This window comes from Lithobates pipiens, unplaced genomic scaffold (assembly GCF_037356315.1).
Source record: "Lithobates pipiens isolate NorthernLeopardFrog02 unplaced genomic scaffold, aLitPip1_a1.2 Scaffold_37, whole genome shotgun sequence".
Taxonomy (NCBI): Eukaryota; Metazoa; Chordata; class Amphibia; order Anura; family Ranidae; genus Lithobates; species Lithobates pipiens.
The window spans coordinates 4470189-4498045 of record NW_027507825.1 but is presented as its reverse complement, the minus strand read 5'-3'; the positions used below and the strand labels follow the sequence as shown (position 1 = coordinate 4498045).

The 27857-nt window shown below is 44.6% G+C and overlaps 1 protein-coding gene across 1 annotated transcript; it reads left to right on the top strand.

Annotated features, from left to right (window-relative positions):
• Positions 1 to 260: 260 nt before the first annotated feature.
• LOC143956604 (serine protease inhibitor A6-like) lies at positions 261 to 26783 on the top strand. The gene is made up of 5 exons (XM_077466817.1): positions 261 to 285; positions 9182 to 10493; positions 16542 to 16815; positions 23582 to 23729; positions 26493 to 26783. Exons 2-5 carry the CDS (start codon positions 9206 to 9208, stop codon positions 26712 to 26714), a joined length of 1932 nt encoding a protein of 643 aa, XP_077322943.1. The 5' UTR covers positions 261 to 285; positions 9182 to 9205; the 3' UTR covers positions 26715 to 26783.
• The last annotated feature ends 1074 nt before the right edge of the window (positions 26784 to 27857 follow it).

Here is a 27857-nt window from a genome sequence, read left to right as displayed (position 1 = left end):
GGATCCCAGGTGCTCATTAGTTAATGGGGGACACCAGGTGCTTCTCAGTCTAACCTTCATCTGAGAAAACGTTCTTTACAGAAAACCAGCACCCTCATAGTTAAAAAAAAAATCCCACTTTTATTTGCAATGTTTGTCACTGTCCAGAGTTTCTGTCTTTTTTGTTGGGTCAGGACATTATGACCTCGCAGTGTATTTGATTAGCAAACATTTTTATAGGCAATATAAGTGTCAGACTCCCAGAGATTTGTTTGTTTCAAAGGACAAGTGAGAGCACTTAAAACAGTAGGTTATACTTTATTTCTTTACTTTAATTCTATTTCATTTAGATAGATAGATAGATAGATAGATAGATAGATAGATAGATAGATAGATAGATAGATAGATAGATAGATAGATAGATAGATAGATAGATAGATAGATAGATAGATAGATAGATGGATAGATAGATAGATAGTACATGTCTATGTAATGAATGGGGAGCAGAAGGTAATTTTAAACTTTCTCGTTGGTACCCCTTTTGTATAAATCTATCCCTAATAAGTGTAGCTTGTTTCTTAAATTCATTATCTTCAGTGCAATTTCTTCTTCATCAAACAAATTGGCCTTTCGGAATGTTGATAGGCCAAGGTGCATAGTGGCAGCTATCCATGGGTAGATAGCTATTTATGTCCACTGCTTCGAAATAAGTTTTGAGTTATCCAGTTTATCTCCTTCAACTCTTGTTTCCAAGTCTCGAAAATTAACTTTCTCTTTACTAATTTCCCACGACAGTTTAATATTCTTGTTATTTGTATTCAACATATGTCCAAAGTCGATGAGGCTCTCTCTATCACCACATGATAATCAAATCATCGATAAATCCTCTGTATAGTAGTAACTGATGGGGTGTATTCTTGTAAATGGCTTCTTCCTCCCACTCCGCCATATATAGGTAAGCGACACTAGGGGTATATTTAGCACCCATCGCCACCCCTTGTATCCGCTTATAATATTCCTTACTCTACCAGAAATAGTTATGTTCCAAACTATATTTCAAGCAATTCAACCCAAAAAAAATGTCTCTGAACATATTTTAGATCACTGAATTGCCTCAAAACCCATTTTTGTGGCTTGTACTGCTTCCTGATGGTTAATAATAGTATATATAACGATGCAACATCTGCTGTTGCTAAGTAAATAGGGCTATCTTCCAATTTCATCCTAATCAGTGATTGTATGAGGTGTTTCGTATCCCTCAGATCCCTCAGATACCCCCCTTAAAGAATTTATTCCCTTTACAAGGGGTCTTCCCGGTGGGTTCATCCTATCCTTTTGGATCTTCGAGAGTGTATATATGACTGGGATCTTGCATATGTCCGGTCGTAGGTATCTTTCTTCTTTTTTGTTTAGAACACCCTTTCCAAGTCCATTTTCGATTAACTTGCTTAGTTTCTCTTTATATCTAAGCCCTTGTACACACGGTCGGACATTCTGCCAACCAAATCCGTCGGATTTTGTCCGTCGGATTTTGCCCGCCGGATCTTGTCCGAAACTGTTGCATATACACGGTCGGACTACGTTGTCGAAAAATCCGATCATTCAGAACGTGATGACGTAATTTTGTTACGATGGGACTACATTCAGGCTAGTAGCCAATAGCTTTGATATAGGAATTTGATCTGAGCATGCGTGGCACTTGGTCCGATCAAAATTCTCTACACATGATCGGAGTATGTCCAATCAAACCAGTTGGTCGGAAAATATTTCCAACATGTTGGAAAATTGGGTCCGACGGATATTCGGATGGAATCAGTCCGATGCAGACCACACACAGTCGGATTATCTGACGACACGGTCCGATAAGACTCATTCCGACGGATTCTCCGACCGTGTGTACAAGGCTTTATGGTTGGATTACTCAACCATTTCTGGTAAGCATTCTGATCATTTAAATGTCGATTCAATTCTCCTATAAACGCTTCTTTTGATTGTACCACTATTGCACCACCCTCATCTGCAGGCCTAATCACTAAATCTCTTTCCTCTGTTCCAATTTCCTAATTCCACTTTTAACCACTTCAATACCGGGCCTATTCTGGCACTCCTCTCCTACACTTAAAAATCATAATTTGTTTGCTAGAAAATTACTCAGAACCCCCCAAACATTATATATATATATATATATATATATATTTTTTTTTTTAGCAGACACCCTAGGGAATAAAATGGCGGTCATTGCAACTTTTTATCTCGCATAGTATTTGCGCAACAATTTTTCAAAACGCATTTTTTTTTGGAAAAAAAAAAGTTTCATGATTTAAAAAATAACAAAACAGTAAAGTTAGCCCAATTTTTTTTTGTATAATGTGAAAGATGATGTTGTGCTGAGTAAATAGATACCCAACATGTCACGCTTTAAAATTGAGCACACTCATGGAATGACGCCAAACTTCAGTACTTAAAAATCTCCATAGGCGACACTTTAAAATGTTTTACAGGTTACATATTGAGAGTTACAGAGGAGGTCTAGAGCTAAAATTGTTTCTTGCGCTCTAACGCATGTGGTGATACCTCACATGTGTAGTTTACATATGTGGGCGGGACTTACGTGTGCGTTCGCTTCTGAACGCGAGCTGCTGGGGACAGGGGCGTTTTAAAAAAACAAATTTTTTTTTTTTTTTTTTTTACTTTATTTTTTATATTTTTACAACTTTTTTTTTTATCACTTTTATTCCTATTACAAGGAATGTAAACATCCCTTGTAATAGAAATCTATGTGACAGGTCCTCTTTATGGAGAGATATGGGGTCAGTAAGACCCTAGATCTTTCCTCCAGGCTGGAAAGCATGAGATAGTGAAAATAATTTCACCGATCCCATGCTGACAGCCGTGATCGCGGCTTTGTTTACTTCCGGGAACCTCCGACGGTCATAGAGATGACTGGTGACCATCTGGTCACCAGAAATCTCTATCGTCATCATCCTGCGCCGGACGATTCTTTCTTGGGGTCACCGATGACACAGGAGAGCTCCGGAGAAGCACCGGATGGCGGTGGGGGGGGATGTCCCCTCCCGTCGCCTGTAAGAACGATCAAGCGGCGGAACTGCCGCTATGATCATTCTTATGGTGCGCAGAATCGCCAGCTGAAAACAAGGATATCTGAATGATGCCTGTGGCTGCAGGCATCATTCAGATTTTCCCATTGAAAGTCCAGGAAGTCATATGACGGCCATGGGCAGGAAGTGGTTAATATCTCCAGGATCATATACTCTTTTTTATTTTAAGATCTTGGAGATCTCTCAACACCATCTTCCGGAATACTTCCACATATCCATCAATGGTACTCGGGGGATTAAAAAGTGACTTATTTCTCAAAGAACGATATATGATGTCATCGTTCTCCATCTTCTTCCCAGTTATATTTTCTCCAGGTTTGGTCATCATCATATATTTCTTAACCACTTCTGGACCGCCACATGCCGATATACATCCTTAACCACTTCCCGACCAGCGCACGACGATGTACGTCGACAGAATGGCACGGGCAGGCATATTGGCGTACAGGTACGTCCAATATTCAATGCCGCCCTGCCATCGGGAGCGCGCCGCTGGCGGCGCGCTCCCGCGCTGGTCGGGACCCCCGTGAGTCACTCGGTCTCACGGAGCGGCCGAATGGAGGAAATGCTGTGTAAACAACATTTCTCCATTCTGCCTAGCAACTAGTGACGCTGATCTCTGCTCCATGTGATTGGAGCAGAGATCAGTGTTCACTAAATGAAAGCCCAACCCCCCCACAGTTAGTAACACACCCCTAGGAACACTTAACCCCTACACTGCCACCCACTGGTTAACCCCTTCACTGCCAGTGTCATTTACACAGGAATCACTGCATTTATATAGCAGTGATTACTGTATAAATGACAATGGTCCCAAAAATGTGTCAAAAATGTCCGATGGGTCCCCCACAATGTTGCAGTCACAATAAAAATCGCTGATTGCCGCCATTACTAGTAGAAAAAAAAAATAATAAAAAATTATTAATAAAAATGCTATAAAACTATCCCTATTTTGTAAACGCTATAACTTTTGCGCAAACCAATCAATAATCGCTTATTGCAATTTTTTTTACCAAAAATATGTAGAAGAATACGTATCGGCCTAAACTGAGGGAAAATAATGTTTTTTTATATATTTTTGGGGGATATTTATTATAACAAAAAGTAAAAAATAATGTGTTTTTTCAAAATTGTCGCTCTATTTTTGGTTATAGCGCAAAAAATAAAAACCGCAGGGGTGATCAAATACCACCAAAAGAAAGCTCTATTTGTGGGAAAAAAAGGACGTCAATTTTGTTTGGGAGCCACGTCGCGCGACCACGCAATTGTCAGTTAAAGCGATGCAGTGCCGAATCGCAAAAAGGGGTCTGGTCTTTGACCAGCAAATTGGTCCGGTCTGAAAGTGGTTAAAAATGCCATAAAACTATCCCCTATTTTGTAGAAGCTATAACTTTTGCGCAAACCAATCAATAATCGATTATTGCGTTTTTTTTTTTTTTACCAAAAATATGTAGAAGAATACGTATCGGCCTAAACTGAGGAAAAAAATGTTTTTTTATACATTTTTGGGGGATCATATATATATATAGCAAAAAAGTGTTGTTTTTTTTTCAAAATTGTCGCTCTTTTCTTGTTTATAGCGCAAAAAATAAAAACCGCAGAGGTGATCAAATACCACCAAAAGAAATCTTTATTTGTGGGGAAAAAAGGACGGCAATTTTGTTTGGGAGCCACGTCGCACGACCGCGCAATTGTCAGTTAAAGCGACGCAGTGCCGAATCGCAAAAAAGTGCTCTGATCAGGAAGGGGGTAAATCCTTCTGGGGCTGAAGTGGTTAAAAAAAAATTCAAAATTTTCATTTCTTAATTTTACAGAAAATGATGACAAAAAATGACAGCTTCAAAAAACCCGTCATGCCTCTTACTAAATACCTAGAAAATATACCGGGTTGATGTACATTATATATTGTTATGTGTAACCTGTTGGCTTGATATGCCAAACATTTTTTTTATGTGTACTTTATACATTTATGTGTCCAATCCTTGTACAACAAATTGATATTTTATGACTTTTGTATTACACCTCATTTAAAGTCCCATGGGCCAATATTATTGGTTGTGTGTATGCAGTGGCGTTGGGAGGGGGGGGGGGGGCTGACGGGGGCTGGAGCCCTGAGTGTGCCCCCAAAATGCCCCGGGTCTCGATATTGCTAAATTCATTATTAATCCCGAGCAGGAGGCGGGAATGACACTGCGGCTGCGTTGGGCACTGGGAGATCCCCGCTCGCTCTGTGTAAATGGGCGGGCAGTGGAGTGGCTCTCCTATCCTGGCTCTCTCTCCCTGGTGCGGGCAGCCCGCTGTCTCCAAGTGGTCCTGGATGAGATGGGCTACACTATGCAGGTAAGGCTGAGCTGCAGGAGTGTCAAGAGGTCATCTGTCACAGTGGGGTCAGTGTATGTGTCCGGGGGGGTAAGTGTAGGTGTCAGGGGGGTCAGTGTATGTGTCAGGGGGGTCAGTGTAGGTGTCGGGGGGGTCAGTGTAGGTGTCAGGGGGTCAGTGTATGTGTTGGGGGTCAGTGTTTGTGTTGGGGGGTCAGTGTATGTGTCAGGGGGCATCAGAGTAGGTGTCAGGGGGGTCAGTGTAGGTGTTAGGGGGATCAATGTAGATGCCAGGGGGTCAGTGTAGGTGTCAGCGGGGTCAATATATGTGTCAGGGGGGTCAGTGTAGGTGTCAGGGGGGTCAATGTAGGTGTCGGGGGTCAGTGTAGGTGTCAGGGGGGTCAGTGTATGTGTCAGGGGAGATCAATGTATGTGCCAGGGGGCACAGTGTATGTGTCAGGGGAGTCAATGTAGGTGTAATGCCGCGTACACACGACCAGACTTTTCGAGGGATTAAGTCCGACAGACTTTCGAAAGGAGTTCTGACGGAGTTCTGGCAGAATTCTGACGGACTTTCCGAATGAGCGGACTTGGCCACACACAATCACACCAAACTCCGACGGATTCGAACGTGATGACGTACGACTCGACTCGAATAAGGAAGTTCATAGCCAGTAGCCAATAGCTGCACTAGCGTCGGTTTTAGTCCGTCGGAATAGCATACACACGAGCGAATTTCTCGGTAGGAACTGGGTCCGGCAGAGTTCTGGTGGAAAAATTTGAAGCATGTTTCATTTCTAAAGTCTGTCAGACTTTTGCGAATCAAAAGTCCGTTGCAGCCCACACACGATCGAATAGTCTGCCGGAATCATTCTGTCAGACTTTGGATGTTGAAAAGTCCGGTCGTGTGTACGGGGCTTTAGGAGGGTCAGTGTATGTGCTAGGGGTGGGTCAGTGTAGGTGTCAGGAGGTCAGTGTATGTGTCAGGGGGGTCAGTGTAGGTGTCAGGGGGTCAGTGTATGTGTCAGGGGGTCAGTGTATGTGTCAGGGGATCAATGTAGGTGTCAGGGGGGTCAGTGTAGGTGTCAGGGGGTCAGTGTAGGTGTCAGGGTGGTCAGTGTAGGTGTCAGGGTGGTCAGTGTATTTGTCAGAGGGGTCAGTGTATGTGTCAGGGGGGTCAGTGTAGGTGTCAGGGGGGTCAGTGTAGGTGTCAGGGGGGTCAGTGTATGGGTCAGGGGGATCAATGTATGCACCAGGGGGATCAATGTATGTGTCAGGGGGGTCAATGTATGTGTCAGGAGGGTCAATGTAGGTGTCGGGGGTCAGTGTAGGTGTCAGGGGGGGTCAGTGTATGTGTCAGGGGAGATCAATGTATGTGCCAGGGGGCTCAGTGTATGTGTCAGGGGAGTCAATGTAGGTGTTAGGAGGGTCAGTGTAGGTGTCAGGGGAGTCAATGTAGGTGTTAGGAGGTCAGTGTATGTGTAAGGGGGGTCAGTGTATGTGTTGGGGATCAGCAGTGTATGTGTCAGGGGGGGTCAGTGTAGGTGTCGGGGGGTCAGTGTATGTGTCAAAGGGTCAGTGTAGGTGTCAGGGGGTCAGTGTATTTGTCAGGGGGGTCAGTGTATGTGTCGAGGGGTCAGTGTAGGTGTCGGGGGGGTCAGTGTATGTGTCAAAAGGTCAGTGTAGGTGTCAGGGGGGTCAGTGTATGTGTCAGGGGGATCAATGTATGTGTCAGGGGGGTCAGTGTAGGTGTCAGGGGGGTCAGTGTATGTGTCGGGGGGGTCAGTGTATGTGTCAAAGGGTCAGTGTAGGTGTCAGGGGGGTCAGTGTATGTGTCAGGGGGATCAATGTATGTATCAGGGGGGTCAGTGTAGGTGTCAGGGGGGTCAGTGTATGTGTCGGGGGGGGTCAGTGTATGTGTCAGGGGGTCAGTGTATTTGTCAGGGGGGTCAGTGGATGTGTCGGGGGGGTAAGCAGTGTATGTGTCAGGGGGGTCAGTGTATGTGTCGGGGGGTCAGTGTAGATGTCAGGGGGGTCAGTGTATGTGTCAGGGGGATCAATGTATGTGTCAGGGGGGTCAGTGTAGGGGGCAGGTAGGTCAGTGTAATGGTCAGGTAGGTCAGTTTAGTGGTCAGCATGGATGGGCATTGGTGAGGCAGGCAGCAACCAGCAAGTGAGCCTAACCCCCCAAGCAGCCAATCCCCCCCTGCCCTGCGACTGAAGCCCCTGGTCTTTTTTTTCCACCTAGCAATGCCCCTGTGTGTATTTTATATATGGGGATGGATAGGCTAAGCACCTGGTCACAGTTCATTTTCACAGATCTGGCATATTGAGGCATTCTTGATAAGTGCCTTTAACAGCTCCATCCATACTATTAACCCCCACCACACTGGAAGATTGTGGATGTGGGAGGAAGAGCAAGGTGGAAGGATGAAGCTTTCATGGAAAGCAGGAGCCAGTAGCACAATGGACACATCTGATTAATAGTATGTGATTTCCCATGCCTTATATTAATTTTTGGGGGGTGGGGGGTTCATTTTGGCCAAACCTAAGTTTTAAGAATTTAATTTAAAACAACAAACATGTGGTTTTGCACAGAGCACTCCTGCATCTCCTCTTCTTAGGTCCCCTACCGGTGCTCTTGGCTACCCCTCTTCTTTGTGTGACACATTACAAACTGCTTGCTATGAGGGTGCACCTACAGGCTTGATCCCGAGCTGATCAGCGTGCATCCATTGACACGCACAGTGCAGCTTAGCCCACACCACTCTCTGCCCACAGGACATCATTGGCAGTGGCAGAAGCCAATGGCTCCTGCTGCTGGCTCTGTGATCAGAGAGAGAGAGAAGAGAGAGAAGAGAGAGCCTGTGCCGACAGTTACAGCACTAGAATGAAATAGGGATCGGGTAAGGAGGAAGGGTGATGGGGCGATACTTTAAAGTGGTTGTAAAGGCAGAAGGTGCATTCTATGCATTAAGATAGAAAGCCTTCTGTGTGCAGCAGCCCCCGCCCCCTCCCGTAATACTTACCTGAGGTCCCTCTAGAACCAGCAATGTTGCAGGAATGTCTCAGCTGCCTGAGACTCTCCTCCTCATTGGTTGAGACAGCAGCATGGCATCATTGGTTCTCACTGCTGTCATAGTCACTCCGCCAATGAGAAGAGAGAGGGGGCAGGACCGGGGCGGGGCCAGGCCACAGTTTTGTGTCTGAATGGACACAGGGAGCTGCGGCTTGGCTCAGGTGCCCCCATAGCAAGCTGCTTGCTTGTGGGGTCACTCAATAGGAGGGAGAGGCCAGGAGCACCAAAGAGGGACCTGAGAAGAGGAGGATCAGGGCTCCTCTATGCAAATTATTATTAATTATTTTTAACGTAAAAAAAACAAGACTTTACAATCACTTAAATCCCAAAAAATTTTACTTACAATGATGACTCCCCTATATCCGGGGGCTGTACATCATCGATAAAAGGTACCATTTTCCAATTCATTAGACCAAAGGTCACCAAAGATAGGTAGTAGACTCTCTTAAAGCATAGGATGTGAAAGGAAACTTGTACGTCCAAAGGACCACTTCATCTATTTGCTTTCTCCCAATTTTTAAGCAGCAAGAATGCATCTTTGAAACTGGACCTTGGACCCTTTAGAGGGTAGATGGTAGACCCTTTCATTAAAGAGGATGTGGATTATAACTGGGAAGCAGCCCAAAGGACCCCTTTAGCAGTTTAATGTCAATAACTTCAAAAGATGTATTTTCTTTTTTACGCAGGTGTGAAATTGGTGTAAAAGAAAGATGAAGACTCTTCTTCTCCTCCAGTTGCTCATCTCGCTGATCCTTGTGACCCATACCTCCAAACAAAATCAACAACAGGGCAATTACCAAAATAAATCGCAGGGCAATCGTCAAATTGAACAACAGGTCAATCATCAACAGGTCAATCATCATCAGGTCAATCATCAACAGGCCAATCATCAACAGGCCAATCATCAACAGGCCAATCATCAACAGGCCAATCATCAACAGGCCAATCATCAACAGGTCAATCATCAACAGGACAATCATCAAAATCAACAACAGGGCACTCATCAACAACAGGGCACTCATCAACAACAGGGCACTCATCAACAACAGGGCACTCATCAACAACAGGGCACATATCAACAACATGGCACTCATCAACAACAGGGCACTCATCAGCAACAGGGCACTCATCAGCAACAGGGCACTCATCAACAACAGGGCACTCATCAACAACATGGCCATCATCAACAGGGCCATCATAAACAACATGGCCATTATCAGCAAGGGGGCAATCATCAACAACAGGGCAATAATGAACAACAGGGCAATAATCAACAACAGGGTACTCATCAACAACAGGGCCATCATCAACAACATGGCCATCATCAGCAAGGGGGCAATCATCAACAACAGGGCAATAATCAACAACAGGGCAATAATCAACAACAGGGCAATAATCAACAACATGGCACTCATCAACAACAGGACACTCATCTACAACAGGGCAAACATCAAAATCAACACCCGGGCAATAACTCTCCTGATTGGCAAAAGTTAATATCTGAATCTCAAATGGACTTTGCTGTGAGGATTTTTCAACAGATTTCATCGCCAGTACAAAGACCCCCAGCAAAGATTTTTATTTCACCCCTCAGCATCTACATAACCCTCTCCATGGTGACTCTTGGTTCCTATGGTAGAACTCGAGAACAAATCCTCACCGCCTTAAATATGAATCACATAGAGAAAGACGCGTTGCTACATGAGGGAAATAAATGGATCCTTAAAGAAATACGTCAGTCAACCAATGAGCAGGGATTCAAGCTTGGTAATGAGGTCTTCATAAACCAGGGGGGAAGTTTTTTACCACAATTCCGAGATATGATGGACATTTACTACAGTGCCCCCGTTCAAACCACCAGCTTCAGTGACCCTCGGGCTGCTGAGGAAGCAATCAATAAGATCGTGAGGGACAAAACAGACAGTAGAATACGGAATATAGTCAATAACTTGGGTTCAAAAACATCCATGGTTCTCTTAGATTATGCGATCTTTCAAGGTAAGTCCATTTTATTGTTGACTACAGAAAGTAGATTTTGGAGAAACAAATATTACAAAACTACAGATACAACAATCATTGGATCACCTTTTCCAAGAGTCCGGCCTACAAGTGCTTTATGGTCCTGTAAATACAACCCTTTCAGGGGCAGCACCGGACCCTATGATAGGTGCCTGTAGGAAGAAGGTATCCTGGGAAGAGGCAGAAGGCTCTTCACATGAGACCATCGCTCCTTTCTCTTGTTTGGTGGCGGGTATACAGTAGTTAAAAAGTAGACCTGCATTGTCTACTGGGCCCTTATACCCCCCTCCTGCCAAGGCCAATTTTCAGCTTTCAGCGCTGTCACACTTTGAATGACAATTGCGCGGTCATGTAACACTGTACCCAAGTGACATTTTAATAATAATAATAATTATAATTTTTTTACACTACTAGAGCTTTATTTTGATAGTATTTAATCACTGCAAGGATTTTTTTTTCTTTTTTGTTAAACCAACGAACAAAGAGTAAACATTTGGAAAAAAAACACAAACTTTTTTTATACTTTGTTATAAAATTTTGCAAATGGCAAATTTTCTCCTTCACTGATAGGCACTGATAAGCTGCACTAATGGGCACTGATAAGCTGCACTAATGGGTAGTGATGGGCACTGATAAGCTGCACTAATGGACACTGATGTGGCAGCACTGATGAGGCAGCACTGATGGGCACTGATGAGGAGGCACTGGTGTGCACTGATGAGGCGGAATTAATGAGCCGGCACTGATGGGCACTGATGAGGAGGCACTGGTGTGCACTGATGAGGCAGCACTGATGGGCACTGATGAGGCGGCACTGATAAGTACTGATGAGAAGGCACTGGTGTGCACTGGTGTGCACTGATGAGGTAGCACTGATGAGGCGGAATTAATGAGCCGGCACTGATGGGCACTGATGAGGAGGCACTGGTGTGCACTGATGAGGCAGCACTGATGGGCACTGATGAGGCGGCACTGATGAGCACTGATGAGAAGGCACTGGTGTGCACTGGTGTGCACTGATGAGGTAGCACTGATGGGCACTGATGGGCACCGATGAGGAGGCACTGGTGTGTGCAATGATGAGGCAGCACTCATAGGCACTGACAGGCAGCACTGAAGGGCACTGATAGGTGGCGCTGATAGGCGGCACTAATAGGCAGCACTGATGGGCATTTATAGGTGGCACTGGTGGTCACTGCTAGGTGACACTGATGGGCAGCACTGATGGGCACTGGTGCACTGATGAGGCAGGACTGATGGGCACTGATGAGGGGGCACTGATGGGCACTTATGAGGAGGCACTGTTGTGTGCAATGATGAGGCAGCGCTGATGAGGTAGCATTGATAGGTTGCACTAATGGGCACTGACAGGCAGCACTGAAGGGCACTGATAGGTGGTGCTGATAGGCGCCACTAATAGGCAGCACTGATGAGCATTTATAGGTGACACTGGTGGGCGGCACTGATAGGTGACACACGAGGAGGCACTGATTGGCACCACTGATGAGCACTGATTGGCAGCACTGTGGGCACTATTGGGGCTGCACTGATAATCAGGACACTGATAATCAATGTCCTGATTATCAGTGTAGATGTCCCTCTAACAAATCCGGTTATCAGCTCTCTTTTCCCATCAGCCTGAGAAGAGGAAAGCTGATAACTGGTTTGTGTCGACATTGTGATCAGCTGTTATTGGATACAGCTGATCACGCGGTAAAGAGCTGCTGCGATTGGCCCTTTACCCCGATCTGTGATCAGCTAGTCCCGAAGGACGCAGTGATAACAGAGCATGCTGCCCCCGCACGCTGAAGGGGGTGTTGCAGTCAATGGATGTCCTCCAGGCAAAGTAAACCAGCGCTGTAGCAGTCTTTTTAATATATATATATATATATATACCACAGTTTGTAGACACTATACCTTTCACACACTTATTGGGATTTTTTTTTTTACTTTTACCTTTCTTACCTTTTAAGACATGTAGCAGAATACACTTTGCCCTAAATTTATGAACAAATTAGATTTATTTTTTTTGTTTGTTTGTTCGAAATGTTTTATGAGTTAATATAATTAAAAAAGAAAAGTGGTGATCAAATACCAAATAAAAAAAAGCTATTTTTGTGTGAAAAAAAATGATAAACATAATTTGGGGACAGCGTTGCATGATCACACAATTACCAGTTAAAGCGGTGCAGTGTAGACATGCGCACTGCCGGAAAATTTGTTCCTTTTTGTTTTAATTTGTTTTTGGAGTTTTTTTTGTCTTTTCGGGGGCATTCGCTATGATTTGTAAATTTGTAAATTCAAAAATTTGTAAATTTAAAAATTCACAAAAATGGTGAATTCAAAAATCCAAAAAGAAAGAAAATCCGAAAATTTTAAAGAATAGCTAACTAATAATAATTAAAGGGGTTGTAAAGGTTTGTTTTTTTATTTTCTAAATAGGTTCCTTTAAGCTAGTGTATTGTTGGTTCACTTACCTTTTCCTTCGATTTCCCTTCTAAATGTATTCTTTCTTTGTTTTCTTTGTCTGAATTTCTCACTTCCCGTTCCTCCTCAGTAAGCTGTTCTGGCTGACTAAACACAGCTCGGATGATGGTTTGAAGTTTACTGAGGGCCGGTTCACACAGCGAGGCGCGGCGAGGTAAGTCGGAGACGCCTGCGGGGAGCTCAGCGGCGACTTGCAGAGGACTTCTGTATAGAAGTCAATGCAAGTCGCCCCCGAAGTCGCCCAGAAGTAGTACAGGAACCTTTTTTCTGAGTCGGAGCGACTCGAGTCGCTCCTCTCAGAACGGTTCCATTGTACAGAACGGGGGCGACTTGCGGGAGCGAGGCGAGGCGAGCCGTGTCGCCTCGCCTCGCCTCGCTGTGTGAACCGGCCCTGAGGAGAAATAGGAAGTGAGAAATTCAGATAAAGAAAAAAAAACATTTAGAAGGGAAACCGAAGGAAAAGGTAAGCGAACCAACAATGCACTAACTTAAAGGAACCTATTTAGAAAATAAAAAACGAAGCTTTACAACCCCTTTAACTGTTAAATTATAGGAATTGGAATTTCCTTTCAAATTTGGCTGTTGGAAAACCTAACAAATACAAATGTATCCAAAGTTACGAATTATCCAGAATAATGAATGCCGCATCTAAACAAATGTAAGGGGACAAATTAATAATAAATAATAATAGCGGTGCAGCGTAGACATGTGCACTGCTGGAAAATTTGCTCAGTTTCGTTTAATTTGATTTTGTTTTTTTCGGGGGCATTCACTATGATTCGTAAATTAGAAAATTAAAAAATTTGTAAATCTGAAAATTTGCAAAAATCATGAATTAAAAAATCCAAAAATAAATAAAATCCGAAAATTTTAAAGAAGAGCTAAATAATAATAATTAAAGGGGTTGTAAAGGTTCGTTTTATATGTTCTAAATAGGTTCCTTTAAGCTAGTGTATTGTTGGTTCACTTACCTTTTCCTTCGATTTCCCTTCTAAATTTATTTTTTCTTTGTTTTCTTTGTCTGAAATTCTCACTTTCTGTTCCTCCTCAGTAAGCTAGCTGTTCAATAAGCTGTTCTGGCTGACTAAACACCGCTCGGATGATGGTTTGAAGTTTACTGACTAGAAATAGGAAGTGAGAAATTCAGATAAAGAAAAAAAAACATTTAGAAGGGAAATTGAAGGAAAAGGTAAGCGAACCAACAATGCACTAACTTAAAGGAACCTATTTGGAAAATAAAAAACGAAGCTTTACAACCCCTTTAACTGTTAAATTATAGGAATTGGAATTTCCTTTCAAATTTGGTTGTTAGAAAACCTAACAAATACAAATGTATCCAAAGTTACGAATTATCCAGAATAATAAATGCCGAATCTAAACAAATGTAAGGGAACAAATGAATAATAAATAATAATAGTGGTGCAGCGTAGAAATGTGCACTGCTGGAAAATTAGTTCGTTTTTGTTTCATTTGATTTTGGGTTTTTTTTTTTTTTTTCGGGGGCATTCGCTATGATTCGTAAATTAGAAAATTCAAAAATTTGTAAATTAGAAAATTCACAAAAATCGTGAATTCAAAAATCCAAAAATAAATCAAATCTGAAAATTTTTAAGAATAGCTAACTAATAATAATTAACAGTTAAATTATAGGAATTGGAATTTCCTTCGAAATTTGGTTGTTAGAAAACCTAACAAATACAAATGTATCCAAAGTTACGAATTATCCAGGATAATGAATGCCGCATCTAAACAAATGTAAGGGAACAAATGAATAATAAATAACAATAGCGGTGCAGTGTAGACATGTGCACTGCCGGAAAATTTGTTCGTTTTCGTTTCATTCGATTTTGGGTTTTTTTGTTTTTTTTTCGGGGGCATTTGCTATGATTCGTAAATTAGAGAATTCGTAAATTCAAAAATTTGTAAATTCGCAGATTTGTAAATTCAAAATCAGATCACCAGTGTAGGTCTATCTATCTATCTACACTATATTACCAAAAGTATTGGGACGCCTGCCTTTACACGCACATGAACTTTAATGGCATCCCAGTCTTAGTCCGTAGGGTTCAATATTGAGTATTGCCCACCCTTTGCAGCTATAACAGCTTCAACTCTTCTGCGAAGGCCGTCCACAAGGTTTAGGATCGGGTTGGGGTCATGACTCTATGCAGGCCAATCAAGTTCCTCCAACCCAAACTCACTCATCTGCACTATACTGCCAAAGGTATTGGGACACCCCTCCAAATCATTCGGTTGGGGGAATTATGGTGTGGGGTTGTTTTTCAGGGGTGTTCAAAGGTGTTCTATGGGGTTGAGGTCAGGCCAGTCAAGTTCCTTCACCCCAAACTCACTCTTGCTTTGTGAACTGGTCCAAACCATTTGGTGGAGGGGGGATTATGGTGTGGGGTTGTTTTTCAGGGGTTGGGCTTGGAAGGCATCCCAAAGGTGTTCTATGGGGTTGAGATCAGGCCAGTCAAGTTCCTCCACCCCAAACTCACTCATCCATGTCTTTATGCATCTTGCTTTGTGCACTGGCCCAAACCATTTGGTGGAGGGGGGATTATGGTGTGGGGTTGTTTTTCAGGGGTTGGGCTTGGAAGGCATCCCAAAGGTGTTCTATGGGGTTGAGATCAGGCCAGTCAAGTTCCTCCACCCCAAACTCACTCATCCATGTCTTTATGGACCTTGCTTTGTGCACTGGTCCAAACCATTTGGTGGAGGGGGGGGTTATGGTGGGGGGTTATTTTTCAGGGGTTGGTCTTGTCCCCTTAGTTCCAGTGAAGGGAACTCTTAAGGCGTCAGCATACCACGACATTTTGGGCAATTTCATGCTCCCAACTTTGTGGCAACAGTTTGGGGACGGCCCTTTCCTGTACCAACTTGACTGCCCACCAGTGCACAAATCAAGGTCCATAAAAACATGGATGAGCAAGTTTGGGGTGGAGGAACTTGACTGGCCTTCACCTCAACCAGATGGAACACCTTTGGGATGAATTAGAGCAGAAACTGCGAGCCAGGTAGGGTTGCCACCTCATCTCTTTAAACCCGAACACATATTAATTACACAGGTGCTGTGGCTGATTAAGGTGGTAATTAAACCCACTTGGTGCCTTATCTGCATTTAATTGGCCTCAGAACCCGAGTAATTCAAACGTTTTCGGGTTTAAAATGATGAGGTGGCAACCCTAGAGTCAGGTCCCCCTGTCCAACATCAGTGCCTGACCTCACAAATGCCCTTCTGGAAGAATGGTCAAACATCCCCATAGACGCCCTCCTAAACCTTGTGGACGGCCTTCCTAGAAGAGTTGAAGCCGTTGATAGCTGCAAAGGGTGGGGCCAACTCAATATTGAACCCTACAGACTAAGACTGGAATGCCATTAAAGTTCAAAGGGCAGGCGTCCCAATACTTTTTTGGTAATATAGTGCATATAATAACAACAAGAATTGAAAAACCTAAATGAAAATACAATTGACTCCCCCCTCCCACCCCCAAACCATGATAGTTTAGCTTTAAAGCAACCATCTTTTGCTCCCTTCAGGTATGTGGAAGTTACCATTTCTCCGCCACAATACAAAGGAGGAAAAGTTCACCTTAATGGATAGGAAATCGGTCAATGTGCCGATGATGAATCGGCAGGGAATGTATAGGATGTACAAGGACACCGAGATGGAATGCGATGTGGCGGAATTATCATACGCTAAAGACCCCATATCCTTAGTCATCATCCTACCAAGACTGGGGGATCTCTACCGTGTGCAAGAACAGCTGACCGCCCAGAAGATTAAACATTACATCCACTCGCTGAAGACCAGGTATACCCGAGAGACGCTTTACAACACAAACCTGCTTTTATCAGAGATAGACGTCAAATCAGCCAAATGATCCTACAAACAGGAATGTGTGACTGGATGTATGCACAATACATAGACACTGCAGTGGCGTCGCTAGGGGGTGGCTTTTGGGGCCCATAGCCCCAAGTCTCTTCACGGGTCCCCAAGGGGAGAGGAGGTTCTCTGGGGACCCTGATGCAAGGGGAATGCTCTCTGAGGACCCTGATTGTAAGGGGGAGGCTCTCTAAGGACCATGATTTAAGAGAGAGGGTCTCTGGGGACCCTGATGTAAGGAGGAGGCTCTCTGGGGACCCTGATCCAAGGGGGAGGCTCTCTGGGGACTCTGATGTAAGGAGGGGCTCGCTGGGGACTCTGATGTAAGGAGAGGCTCGCTGGGGACTCTGATGTAAGGAGGGGCTCGCTGGGGACTCTGATGTAAGGAGAGGCTCGCTGGGGACTCTGATGTAAGGAGGGGCTCTGTGGGGACCCTGATTTTAAGGGGGAGGCTCTCTGGGGACCCTGATGCAAGGGGGAGGCTCTCTGGGGACCCTGATGCAAGGGGGAGGCTCTCTGGGGACTCTGATGTAAGGAGGGGCTCTCTGGGGACTCTGATGTAAGGAGGAGGCTCCCTGGGGACCCTGATCCAAGGGGGAGGCTCTCTGGGACCTTGATTTTAAGGGGAGGCTCTCTGGGGACCCCTATGCAAAGGGGGAGGCTCTCTGGGGACCCTGATGTATGTAGGAGGCTGTCTGGGGACCCTGATGTAAGGAGGAGGCTCTCTGGGGACCCTGATATAAAGAGGAAGGCTCTCTGTGGACCCTGATTTTAAGGGGGAGGCTCTCTGAGGACCCTGATTTAAGAGAGAGGCTCTCTGGGGACCCTGATGCAGGGGGGAGGCTCTCTGGGGACCCTGAGGCAAGGGGGAGGCTCTCTGGGGACCCTGATTTTAAGGGAGAGGCTCTCTGGGGACTCTGATGCAAGGGGGAGGCTCTCTGTGGACCCTGATCCAAGGGGGAGGCTCTCTGTGGACCCTGATCCAAGGGGGAGGCTCTCTGGGACCCTGATCCAAGTGGGAGGCTCTCTGGGGACTCTGATGTAAGGAGGGTCTCTCTGAGGACCCTGATGCAAGGGGGAGGCTCTCTGGGGACCCTTATTTTAAGGGAGATGCTCTCTGGGGACCCTGATGCAAGGGGGAGGCTCTCTGGGGACCCTGATGTAAGGGGGGAGGCTCTCTGGGGACTGTAATGTAAGGAGGGGCTCTCTGGGGACCCTGATGTAAGGGGGGACTATGTACACACACACACATATATTACTGTATATACATGTGTATGCCCACCCAAGCGTATGACTTTCTTTACTACGCTGCTATGGGCTCTAGCCCCAGATCTTTTGTAGACCCAGCAATGCCCCTGTTACACTGCGAATAGAACGGTGTAGAGGCACACCATAAATAGACATGTGCAGAACGCAAAAAAAAAATGAGTTTTGCTTTTGTTTCGATTCGTTATTTGCATGAATTTGTTTAGTTAAATTCGTTCGAATCTCTTTAACTCATTTTCGGGTATTGTTTTGTTTATTCGAATTTGGAGCGTTTTCCAATTTCCCAAAATAATAAAATAGAATAGAAAATAAAAGAATAGAAAAAATAGAATAGAATAGAAAAGAATATAACAGAAATTAAAAGAATATAATGCAATAGAGTAAAACAGAACAAAATAGGATAGAAAATAAAATAACAGAATAGAATGGAATAGAATAAAAAAATAGAATAGAACAGAAATAATATAACCATTTTCCAAATTTCAAATAGAATCAATTAGAATTTGAAAATAATAGAGTAGAATAGAACAGAAAATAACAAAATAGTATAGAAATAACAACATAATCGAATAGAACGAATATAACCAACTTTTGAAATTCAAATAATAATATTATGATAATAATAATTATATAATAATTATAATATAATAAAATATAACCCTTTTCCAAAATTCAAATAGAATCAATTTGAATTTGAATAGAATAGAATAGAGAAGAATAGAATTGAAAATAACACAATAGTATAGAAAAAAACAACATAATAGAATAGAATGAATATAACCATCTTCCTATTCTAATTTATTCTTTTCTATTCTATTCAAATTCGAATTGTTTTTATTTGTATTTTGGAAAATGGTTCTATTCTTTTCTATTTTTTTTTATTATATTGTTTTCTATTTGTTTATTCTATTCTTTTCTATTATTTTATTTTCTATTATATTCTATTCTATTCAAATTCAAATGTATTCTATTTGCAATTTGAATTTCGGAAGAGGGTTATATTCTTTCTATTCTATTGCTTTTTCTATACTATTCTGTTATTTTCTATTCCATTCTAATCTATTTTCTATTCTATTCAAATTTGAATTTTGTGCAATGGTTATATTCTTTCTATTCTATTCTATTCTATTTTTTTAATTCTATTCTTTTCAATACTATTATATTCTTTTTTTTCTGTTCTATTCTTTTCTATTCTATTCTTTTCTTAGGTTTTCAAATTTGTTCCATTTGAAATTTGAATTCCAGAAGATGGTTTTATTCCATGTTATTCTATTATATTCTATTTTTTTTATTATTTTCAAGTCTATTTTGTTTTATTTATTTTCTATTTCTATTTTCTGGTTTATTCTATTATATTCTATTCTTTTATTTTCTGTTATTTTTTTTTTCTATTCTATAATTTTTTTTCTATTCTATTCTTATGTATTCGAACTCAAATTTATTCTATTAAATATACTTTTTTTTTTTCCGTTATTTCGGATTTGTTTTAATTCGGTACTATTGTATTGAAAAATTTGGGACAAAAGGAACCGCACATGTCTAACCATAAGTACAAAACAGGGTATAACAAGCAATGCAACTAGTGCAGTGACAGGGGCTTCCCATGAGCTTTGTATGGAAAGAAGTACAAGGACGAATCACAGTGACATAAACAGTGCAAATGCAATGACTGGAGGTTTCCATCAGGCGTGGACTCCGTCCCATCAGGTGTGGACTCTCTCCCATCCTGCAAGGACTTTGTCCCATCAGGCGTGGACTCTCTCCCATCAAGCGTGGACTCTGTTCCATCAGGCGTGGACTCTGTTCCATCAGGCGTGGACTCTGTCCCATCAGGCGTGGACTCTGTTCCATCAAGCGTGGACTCTGTTCCATCAAGCGTGGACTCTGTTCCATCAAGCGTGGACTCTGTTCCATCAGGCGTGGACTCTGTTCCATCAGGCGTGGACTCTGTTCCATCAAGCGTGGACTCTGTTCCATCAGGCGTGGACTCTGTTCCATCAAGCGTGGACTCTGTTCCATCAGGCGTGGACTCTGTTCCATCAGGCGTGGACTCTGTCCCATCAGGCGTGGACTCTGTTCCATCAGGCGTGGACTCTGTTCCATCAGGCGTGGACTCTGTCCCATCAGGCGTGGACTCTGTCCTATTAGGTGTGGACTCTCTCCCATCAGGCGTGGACTCTCTCCCATCAGGCGTGGACTCTCTCCCATCAGGCGTGGACTCTCTCCCATCAGGCGTGGGCTTTGTCCCATCAAGCGTGGACTCTCTCCCATCATGCGTGGACTTTGTCCCATCAGGTGTGGACTCTCTCCCATCATGCGTGGACTCTGTCCCATCCTGCAAGGACTTTGTCCCATCAGGCGTGGACTCTGTCCCATCAGACGTGGACTCTGTCCCATCAGGCGTGGACTCTGTCCCATCAGACGTGGACTCTGTCCCATCAGGCATGGACTCTGTCCCATCAGGCGTGGACTCTCTGGAATGCCTGAGCACAGGAAGAAGTGACACTTATGTCCCCTGAGTATATCCCAGATGATTGTATGTGGTGGAGCAATGGCAGATGGTGGAGTTTTTATTGGTGGGGGCAAACAACTCCCCCCCCTCCGGGCCACCGGTAGAGCGGCACTACCCCAACCGTGGCACTGTCCTTACCTTGGATGTTGAACTAGGGATGGAGGCTTGTGTATACACAGGCTTCATTCAAAGTCCAGAAACCTTTTCTTTTATGCTCAAATAGGGATTGGAGGAATTTGATCAGCAGACTTTAGTTGCTGCCCCAACACCGGTACTCTCCATGAGTCCGGGGTGCACAATGGACCCCCACTCGGTTCGTACATTTAGTACTCACATAGCTCTTACAGTATTTTGCCCCCTGCATGAGCAGCAGTTCTCCATCCCTTGCGGTTGTCTGGTGGGTCCGTTTTTGCTGTCTGTTGTCCGGGAGCTGCGATTCGATGCGATGCATGAATCTATCCACTGCATATAGGGGGTGGTGAGGATAGGGGAGGCGGCACCCGGCGCCCCTAATGGACGGACTATATATATATAGTCCGTCCATTAATCAATCTATCAAGTCCTCATTTTTAAGCATCTGGTAGACCTGTCCCCACAGGTCTACCAGATGCTTAAATATGAGGACTTGATAGATCGATTAAATGCAAGAGTCCCAATGAAGACCAAACTTGTAGGACATTGTGTGACCATAGGAGGAAGGCCAGACAAATACCTAAAATACAAGAAATAAAGGAATAGCCTGAACTACCAAGACAGGGACAGTCCTGCCCCGGGAGTAACGATAACCAGCACAAGTTACCATCAAGGAAGATTTTTTTATGTATGGTACTCACCTTGATTATATTATAGCAGGTTGTAACCAATTGGTTCACCGATAATTCTTATCCCACTTCGAAGGAAATTCAGTGTGCTGTGGTATGGCAGGAGGGTTGGGCTTGAACCTACGAATCCCCCCATTGGGAGAGACCAAGCAGACAGTCCCGGTCTAGGTAGTTCAGGCTTTTAATTCATTCCTTTGTATTTTAGGTATTTGTCTTGTCTTCCTCCTATGGTCACATATGGTCTCAGCAAGCCGCTCCCTACCCCTCCACAGCCCAGCACTCCAGTGAGCGAGGAGGAGGCAGAGCAGAGAGCCGCTGGCTGACAGTCACCAGCTCTCTACTAGAGGAGCTGTGAGAACCGAGTGATTGGCGGTGATCGATCACTCGGTTCTCAGTGAAGAGGCGCCGGGGGACAGATGCCGCATCAGACCGATCCTGCATCCACCTAGGTAAGTATAAATCTGTAAAACAAAAAACAAAACCATGTAACGGAACATCCTACACTCCGCTTGAGTGCTTCCGTCATCTACCACTTCCTCCAGTCTGAATATAGATTTTAGATATAATTGCAGCATATTACAACCAAGAACTAGGCAAGACTCGTTTGAATAAACAGTTCAGTTCCAGCTTTGCAGCCAAACACATTCAGTAACAGACACACAGGTGTATTCAAACTTCTCATCAGTAGACTGTCCTATCAGCAGGGAGAGCTGTTGGAGGAATTCCCCCCTCTCTCCTCACAACTAATCCACATACACAATACATCCTATAATACTTTTCTCCCAAGGCAGACAGACACAATAGAACAATGGGATACAGGCACTTAACAAACACATAGCAACCCCCAGCCCACCTCAAACCATCTAGCAATGGTCTCTGACGAAAAATGGACTTTATCTTCATATATGCTTGAGGGTGGGATATTGTTCAGAACTATTACTGTCCCAAGTGAAAGAGCCTCGTCATTTCTTCAACACAAACCACACATATAAGACCCTGGATAATCCCCTCTCTCTGCGCTCACGCTACTGCCTTCCTCTAGCTGAGTATCATCATCAGAGCCTACAAAACACTGGGCATCCTCCTGGAGCATGTACCCAACACTGTGCTCAAAGAGTTCAGGAGACTCCTCAGGAGGACGTGGTGGGTCTAGGGAAGGAGTCACTGATGATGACATTGAGAGGAGGGAAGATGATGCATTGGCAGCTGCTTTGCTAGTACCCTGAGCCTGGGTGAGAGAGGATGAGGAGGATAAAGAGGGCTTGGTCATCCACTCTACCAAGTCGTTGGCATGTTGCGGCTCAACATGTCCAGCTGCCGAAAAGAAGGACAAGCGTGTCCCATGGTCACGTGCTGATGATGACGATGCACTGCGTCCATGACCATAATTAGTGCAGATCAGACTGGGGTTCTTGGTCACCCTGTGCCCCTAATAGACACTGGGTTACTTACACATCGGAGGAGTCAGGGGAGCAGGACAATGAGATTCCAGTGCTCTCCAAGTTAAGCTGGCCTCCACAAGCCCCCCGCCAAAAGTGACTCCCGTCACAACCCATACTTCTCTTTTAAATTCAGTTTTAAAATGTAACCAAAACCCTTTTTTATTTTTGTTTTGGTAGAGTGGAGAGGTATTACAAATCCTGTTGGGTTTTTGTTACTGTTGGGCCTTATTAGGGAGATTTGGCCTTTCCTATTTAGCCTGGTGACCATTATTACCAAAAGTGATAGAAGTTCCCAAAGTTTGGGTTGTCACGAGGACAGGAATAGAGGGGAAATTTCCAAAAAGGGACATTAGTTCTGTTGACCGGAGAGATTTCCCTTCACTCCTTGCTTTGGCTATGGGACAGGAAGAGAGGAGATTTCTCCCTAGTGGGACAGAGACAGCAAAAAAAAAAAATGATAATCCTCCCTTACTCTATCCAAAAATGTAAAATAAAAATAGTGTTTTGCCTTAGCTCTATGCTTGACATCTACTTTAAATTCTGCTTGGCTGATAGGGGTTGTTGTAGCTTGCAAACACTTTTTTGCCTCACGGAAAAAGTCTGGGATGGTTGGGATTGCTAAAACTGACACTGATGTGTATTTTCCTCCACAGCTTGTTGAACCTCTACATGCCCAAAGTAACCTTCAACTATGATGTCAGTCTGAAACATTACATGATGGTCATGGGCATGGAAAACATGTTCACTGAGAATGCCAACTTTGTGAGGTTCTCAAAGGATCAAAAATTAGAAGTTTCAGACGTAAGTATCTTTCTTTTGTCAAAGTATTAACCCTGTGACCAGACACGGGCAGGAGGGGCAGCTGCCCTGGGCGCTGTGGTATCATATGAGGTGAGGGGGCAACCAAGGAGGTTTGGGGGGGTTCGTGTTGAGAAGGGGAATTTGGGGGGGGGGGGGCGGCAAGAGGTAGGAATTGCTCTAGTAGAGCAAATCTGGGGAGGTGGGCTAGGACTGGTGACTTAGGGAGATTTGCAGTGGTGGCTGGTGGGGTTTTCTTTTGAGGGGGGTGGCAAACAACCCCCCCTCCCCCAACAGGCTGCCAGTGGAGTTTCACTACCCCACCGGCACTAACAAACCCCCACCACCTGCTGTCCTTACCTTGGATGCGGGCGGTGAGAGCGTGGCGGGCTTGGAGAAAGCTGCTCCAGTGTCCTCTTCTGGAGTAACTTCCGTGGTGTCTCCTCTCTCCTCCTCCCGGCGCTAGGTGCCCAATAGGGTTGCCTGATCTTTTGGTCAATCGGGAAACAGGTTTCATACCAGCTTCCCAATTGCCCAGGAGGAGGATCAGTGTTGCAACAGCAAATTTTCACTCACTGTTGCAACACACCTGGGTGGGCTTCAGACGCAATGCTCTGCGTCCCAAGTCCACCCTATTTTGAAGCCTATTAGAGCCTCTGGCTCTAATCAGGCACTTCAAAAAAACAAAAAACCCGGTGACCCTATAGGGGCTGGACACATGAATAGGGGGTGGCCGTGGATAGATTCATGCTATGCTTGAATCTATCCACTACAATTAGGAGGTGGCGAGAAAAGGGGAGCGGTGCCCGGGCAAAAGACAACTCACCAGGCCGCCACTGACCAGTGCACAAAACAAGGTCCAATACTTTTGACGATAGATAGATAGATAGATAGATAGATAGATAGATAGATAGATAGATAGATAGATAGATAGATAGAATGTCCTACATTGGTGGGGTGATGATGGAGAAGCCACAAGATGGGTGGAAGAAGTACAATCCACGAAATGAATGAAACAGAAGCATAGAGATCCTTGTATTGCAGGTCCTCAGGTACGTCTTCCCCTCCAGCAAGGAGAACAGTGAGCAGCACAGAAGGAAGATCACATGCAGAACATGTTGGAATTATTGGCCTATAAAACACAAATGTAGAGTTTCACTTAAAAATAATAATAATAGCTTTCAGTGTCTGTTTTTAAGATACATTAACATCATGAGCTCATTCTAAAGGACCAAAAAAAGTTTTTAGCTGGACGTATACTTTAGGCCCCTTTCACATTTGTGCGACCTGAAAGTCCTGCGACTTTGCTGCAATTTTTCCGTGACGGTTTTGCCGAAACTTTGACGCGACTCAAAGTAATGCCTGTGTATTCTTGAGGTCTATGGACCTCAAGTCGCACCAAAGTTGGACCAAAGTAGTGCAGGGACTATTTTGAAGCCGCTGCGGCTAGAAGTCACACCTGACCCTTTCCAAAAAATCAGAGGCACTAAAAAGGCATGGATGTGAACATTTTCCATAGGAACCCATGTTAAAAGAATGGCCCGCATTTCTGCAAAAAGCATGAAAAGGGCATTGGTGTGAATGGAGCCTAAGGCAGCAAACATCCACCCGCAACCCCCCCCCCCCCATCCTCACTGTTTGCCGTGGCTTGCAGTGGCTTGGCTCCGAGTCCTCTCCTCCATGGCGGCTTTCAGCTCCTCACCGCCTCCTCCTAGGCATCCAATAGGATCGCCTTTCTTTTCAGCCAATCGGGAGACCGGTGTCAAAACCAGCTTCCTGATTGACCGGGAGGAGGATCTTCATTTGCTGTTGTAACACAACCGGTGGGCTCAGAGCGCACTCTCTGCGGCCCAGCCCACCCTATATTGAAGCCTATTAGAGCCTCTGGCTCCAATTGGTGCTTCACAAAAAAAAACACCCCTCCTACTGGAATCCAAGCGTCCTGAAAGGGGCCGGATGGATAGGGGAGGCAGCGGATGAACAGAGGGGGCGGCTCCCTTGCGCCCTTAATGGATGGGCCGCCCCTGCTAAGCACACACTATTTAATTTACAGTACATTGTTCCTTCTATTTCTGCATGTGGATGACGGCACTGTAACTACTAACAAGAAAAAAAATCTAAGAACCATTTTTTTCCAATACCCAGCTGTCACATGATCCAGCTCTCTCCAAGCACGTCTGCAGGGAAACATAAGTAGGAGGAGCTTCTAGTCCTCTGTTGCAGGCTGTGTCATGCCCCTCCAGCCTGTGTCTTAGAATAAGAGGGAGGTGAAGCCTCCATCAAATTATATGTAATAACCTACGCCCCTCCCAGTTGTGTTTAGCTTGTTTGGCTGGTTAGTGGGCATGGAGGAGGAGGTAGGGGGTGGGTTGTCACTGTGTATACATGTGTGACTCTATAGTCACATGGGCTGCTCAGATGTGATAGGGAGGAAATACTTTAGCATAGAAACTCACTGAAAACTGAGCATGTGCAGAGCTGTCACCACAGGTGCAAAATCCCTAGCTGCATTGGGGACATGGACAGAAGGGGAGGAGATAGCAGCAGGATCAACCAGGTGTTTTGCATCTCATAGTGATGAGTGAGGATGAAGAGCATGGAATAGACCATTTATTCATCGTTTTTTTATGAAGTGCGTTTGGTCACACTTTAACATTCTACTGCATTCAAATCGGCGATTTACCGAAATCCTCAATTTTTCTTAATATTTTGCAGTCTTTTGACTTTTTTAAGTACGTTGATTTCTTTACTTTTTGTTGTTGATAGATGTACCACCAGTCTTATGTCAACATCGAAGAGAGAAAAACAGAGGCGAGTAGTGCGACTGATGCCAAAGTAATCAATTTACTCTCAGCCCCCGAATTCAGAGTAGACCGTCCATACATCATGATGATCTACCACCGAGTCACCGAAACCATTCTCGGGATGGGCCAAATCATGAACCCGGTTGCGGAAAACCCCTGGCATCAGGGAAAGAAAGGCATATGATAAAGCGGAGATAAACTGCTGTACAAAATGAAACCATTCTGCTCACAATAAAGCGAATGTGCCGAACAATTTCCATTTTGTGTTTTTCTCTGTATTATGTTCGTGTTGACGAGCCGGTAGCGGGTGAGCTATGAGGAGGACCCAAATAGGGTGGGGTAGGAGAGAGAGAAAATCAACTTTAGTCCAACATTTCAGCAGCCAAGTGGTTTTGGGGGCTCCAGATTAGATCATGCTTTAACCACTTACCCTCTGGGCACATTCATACCTTTCCCACCCCCCCATTTCCCGGTTCACTTCACCCCCTTCCTGCCCCCCCAATACCATGCACTTTCACCCCTTCCTGCCACCCCCCAATACCAGGCACTTTCACCCCTTCCTGCCCCCCCAATACCAGGCACTTTCACCCCTTCCTGCCCCCCCCCCAATTATCAGGCACTTTCACCCCTTTCTAAGTCTGTCTAGGGTGCTACAGTACATAGGGTTGAGTGAGGTACAGTCTGCTATTCTATAAGGACTGGTATCGGTCCACAATACATAGGGTTGAGGTGCACTACTGCTGACCGCTGCCCTATACTGCAGCAGTCCTTCATCGGTATAGGGACTGACGTACAGTCTGCTAATCACTCACTAACACCAGCATTTCACGGTGCTGGTGTGAGTGCTGTATGTCACGCTGCTGATGTCAGTGCTCTCTATCACGGTGCTGGTGTCAGATGACTCTATCATGGTGCAGGTGTCATTGCTGTATGTCACGCTGCTGATGTCAGTGCTCTCTATCACAGTGCTGGTGTCAGATCACTCTATCACGGTGCAGGTGTCATTGCTGTATGTGACGCTGCTGGTGATCATCTCCTGCACCCTCTTCTTTGCCTTCCCTGGTCCCTGACCTTCCCTCTCTTCCATTGCCTTCATGGGCTCCACAGTCCTGAATTGTCACAACAATTTCCCATATAAAAAAAGAATGCTTGTAGTTGTCGATCCCAGATTCACCTCATACATGTGTTATGTCATTGGCCATGTGGTGGGACTATGTTTGCACAGCTATTAATTATTTTGTGGCTGCAAATTTGACCTGTAGGTTTGCGAAGTTCCCCTCCCATTGAAGTCAATGGGGCCCGCCGCGAATGTTTCCGGTTCGCGAAC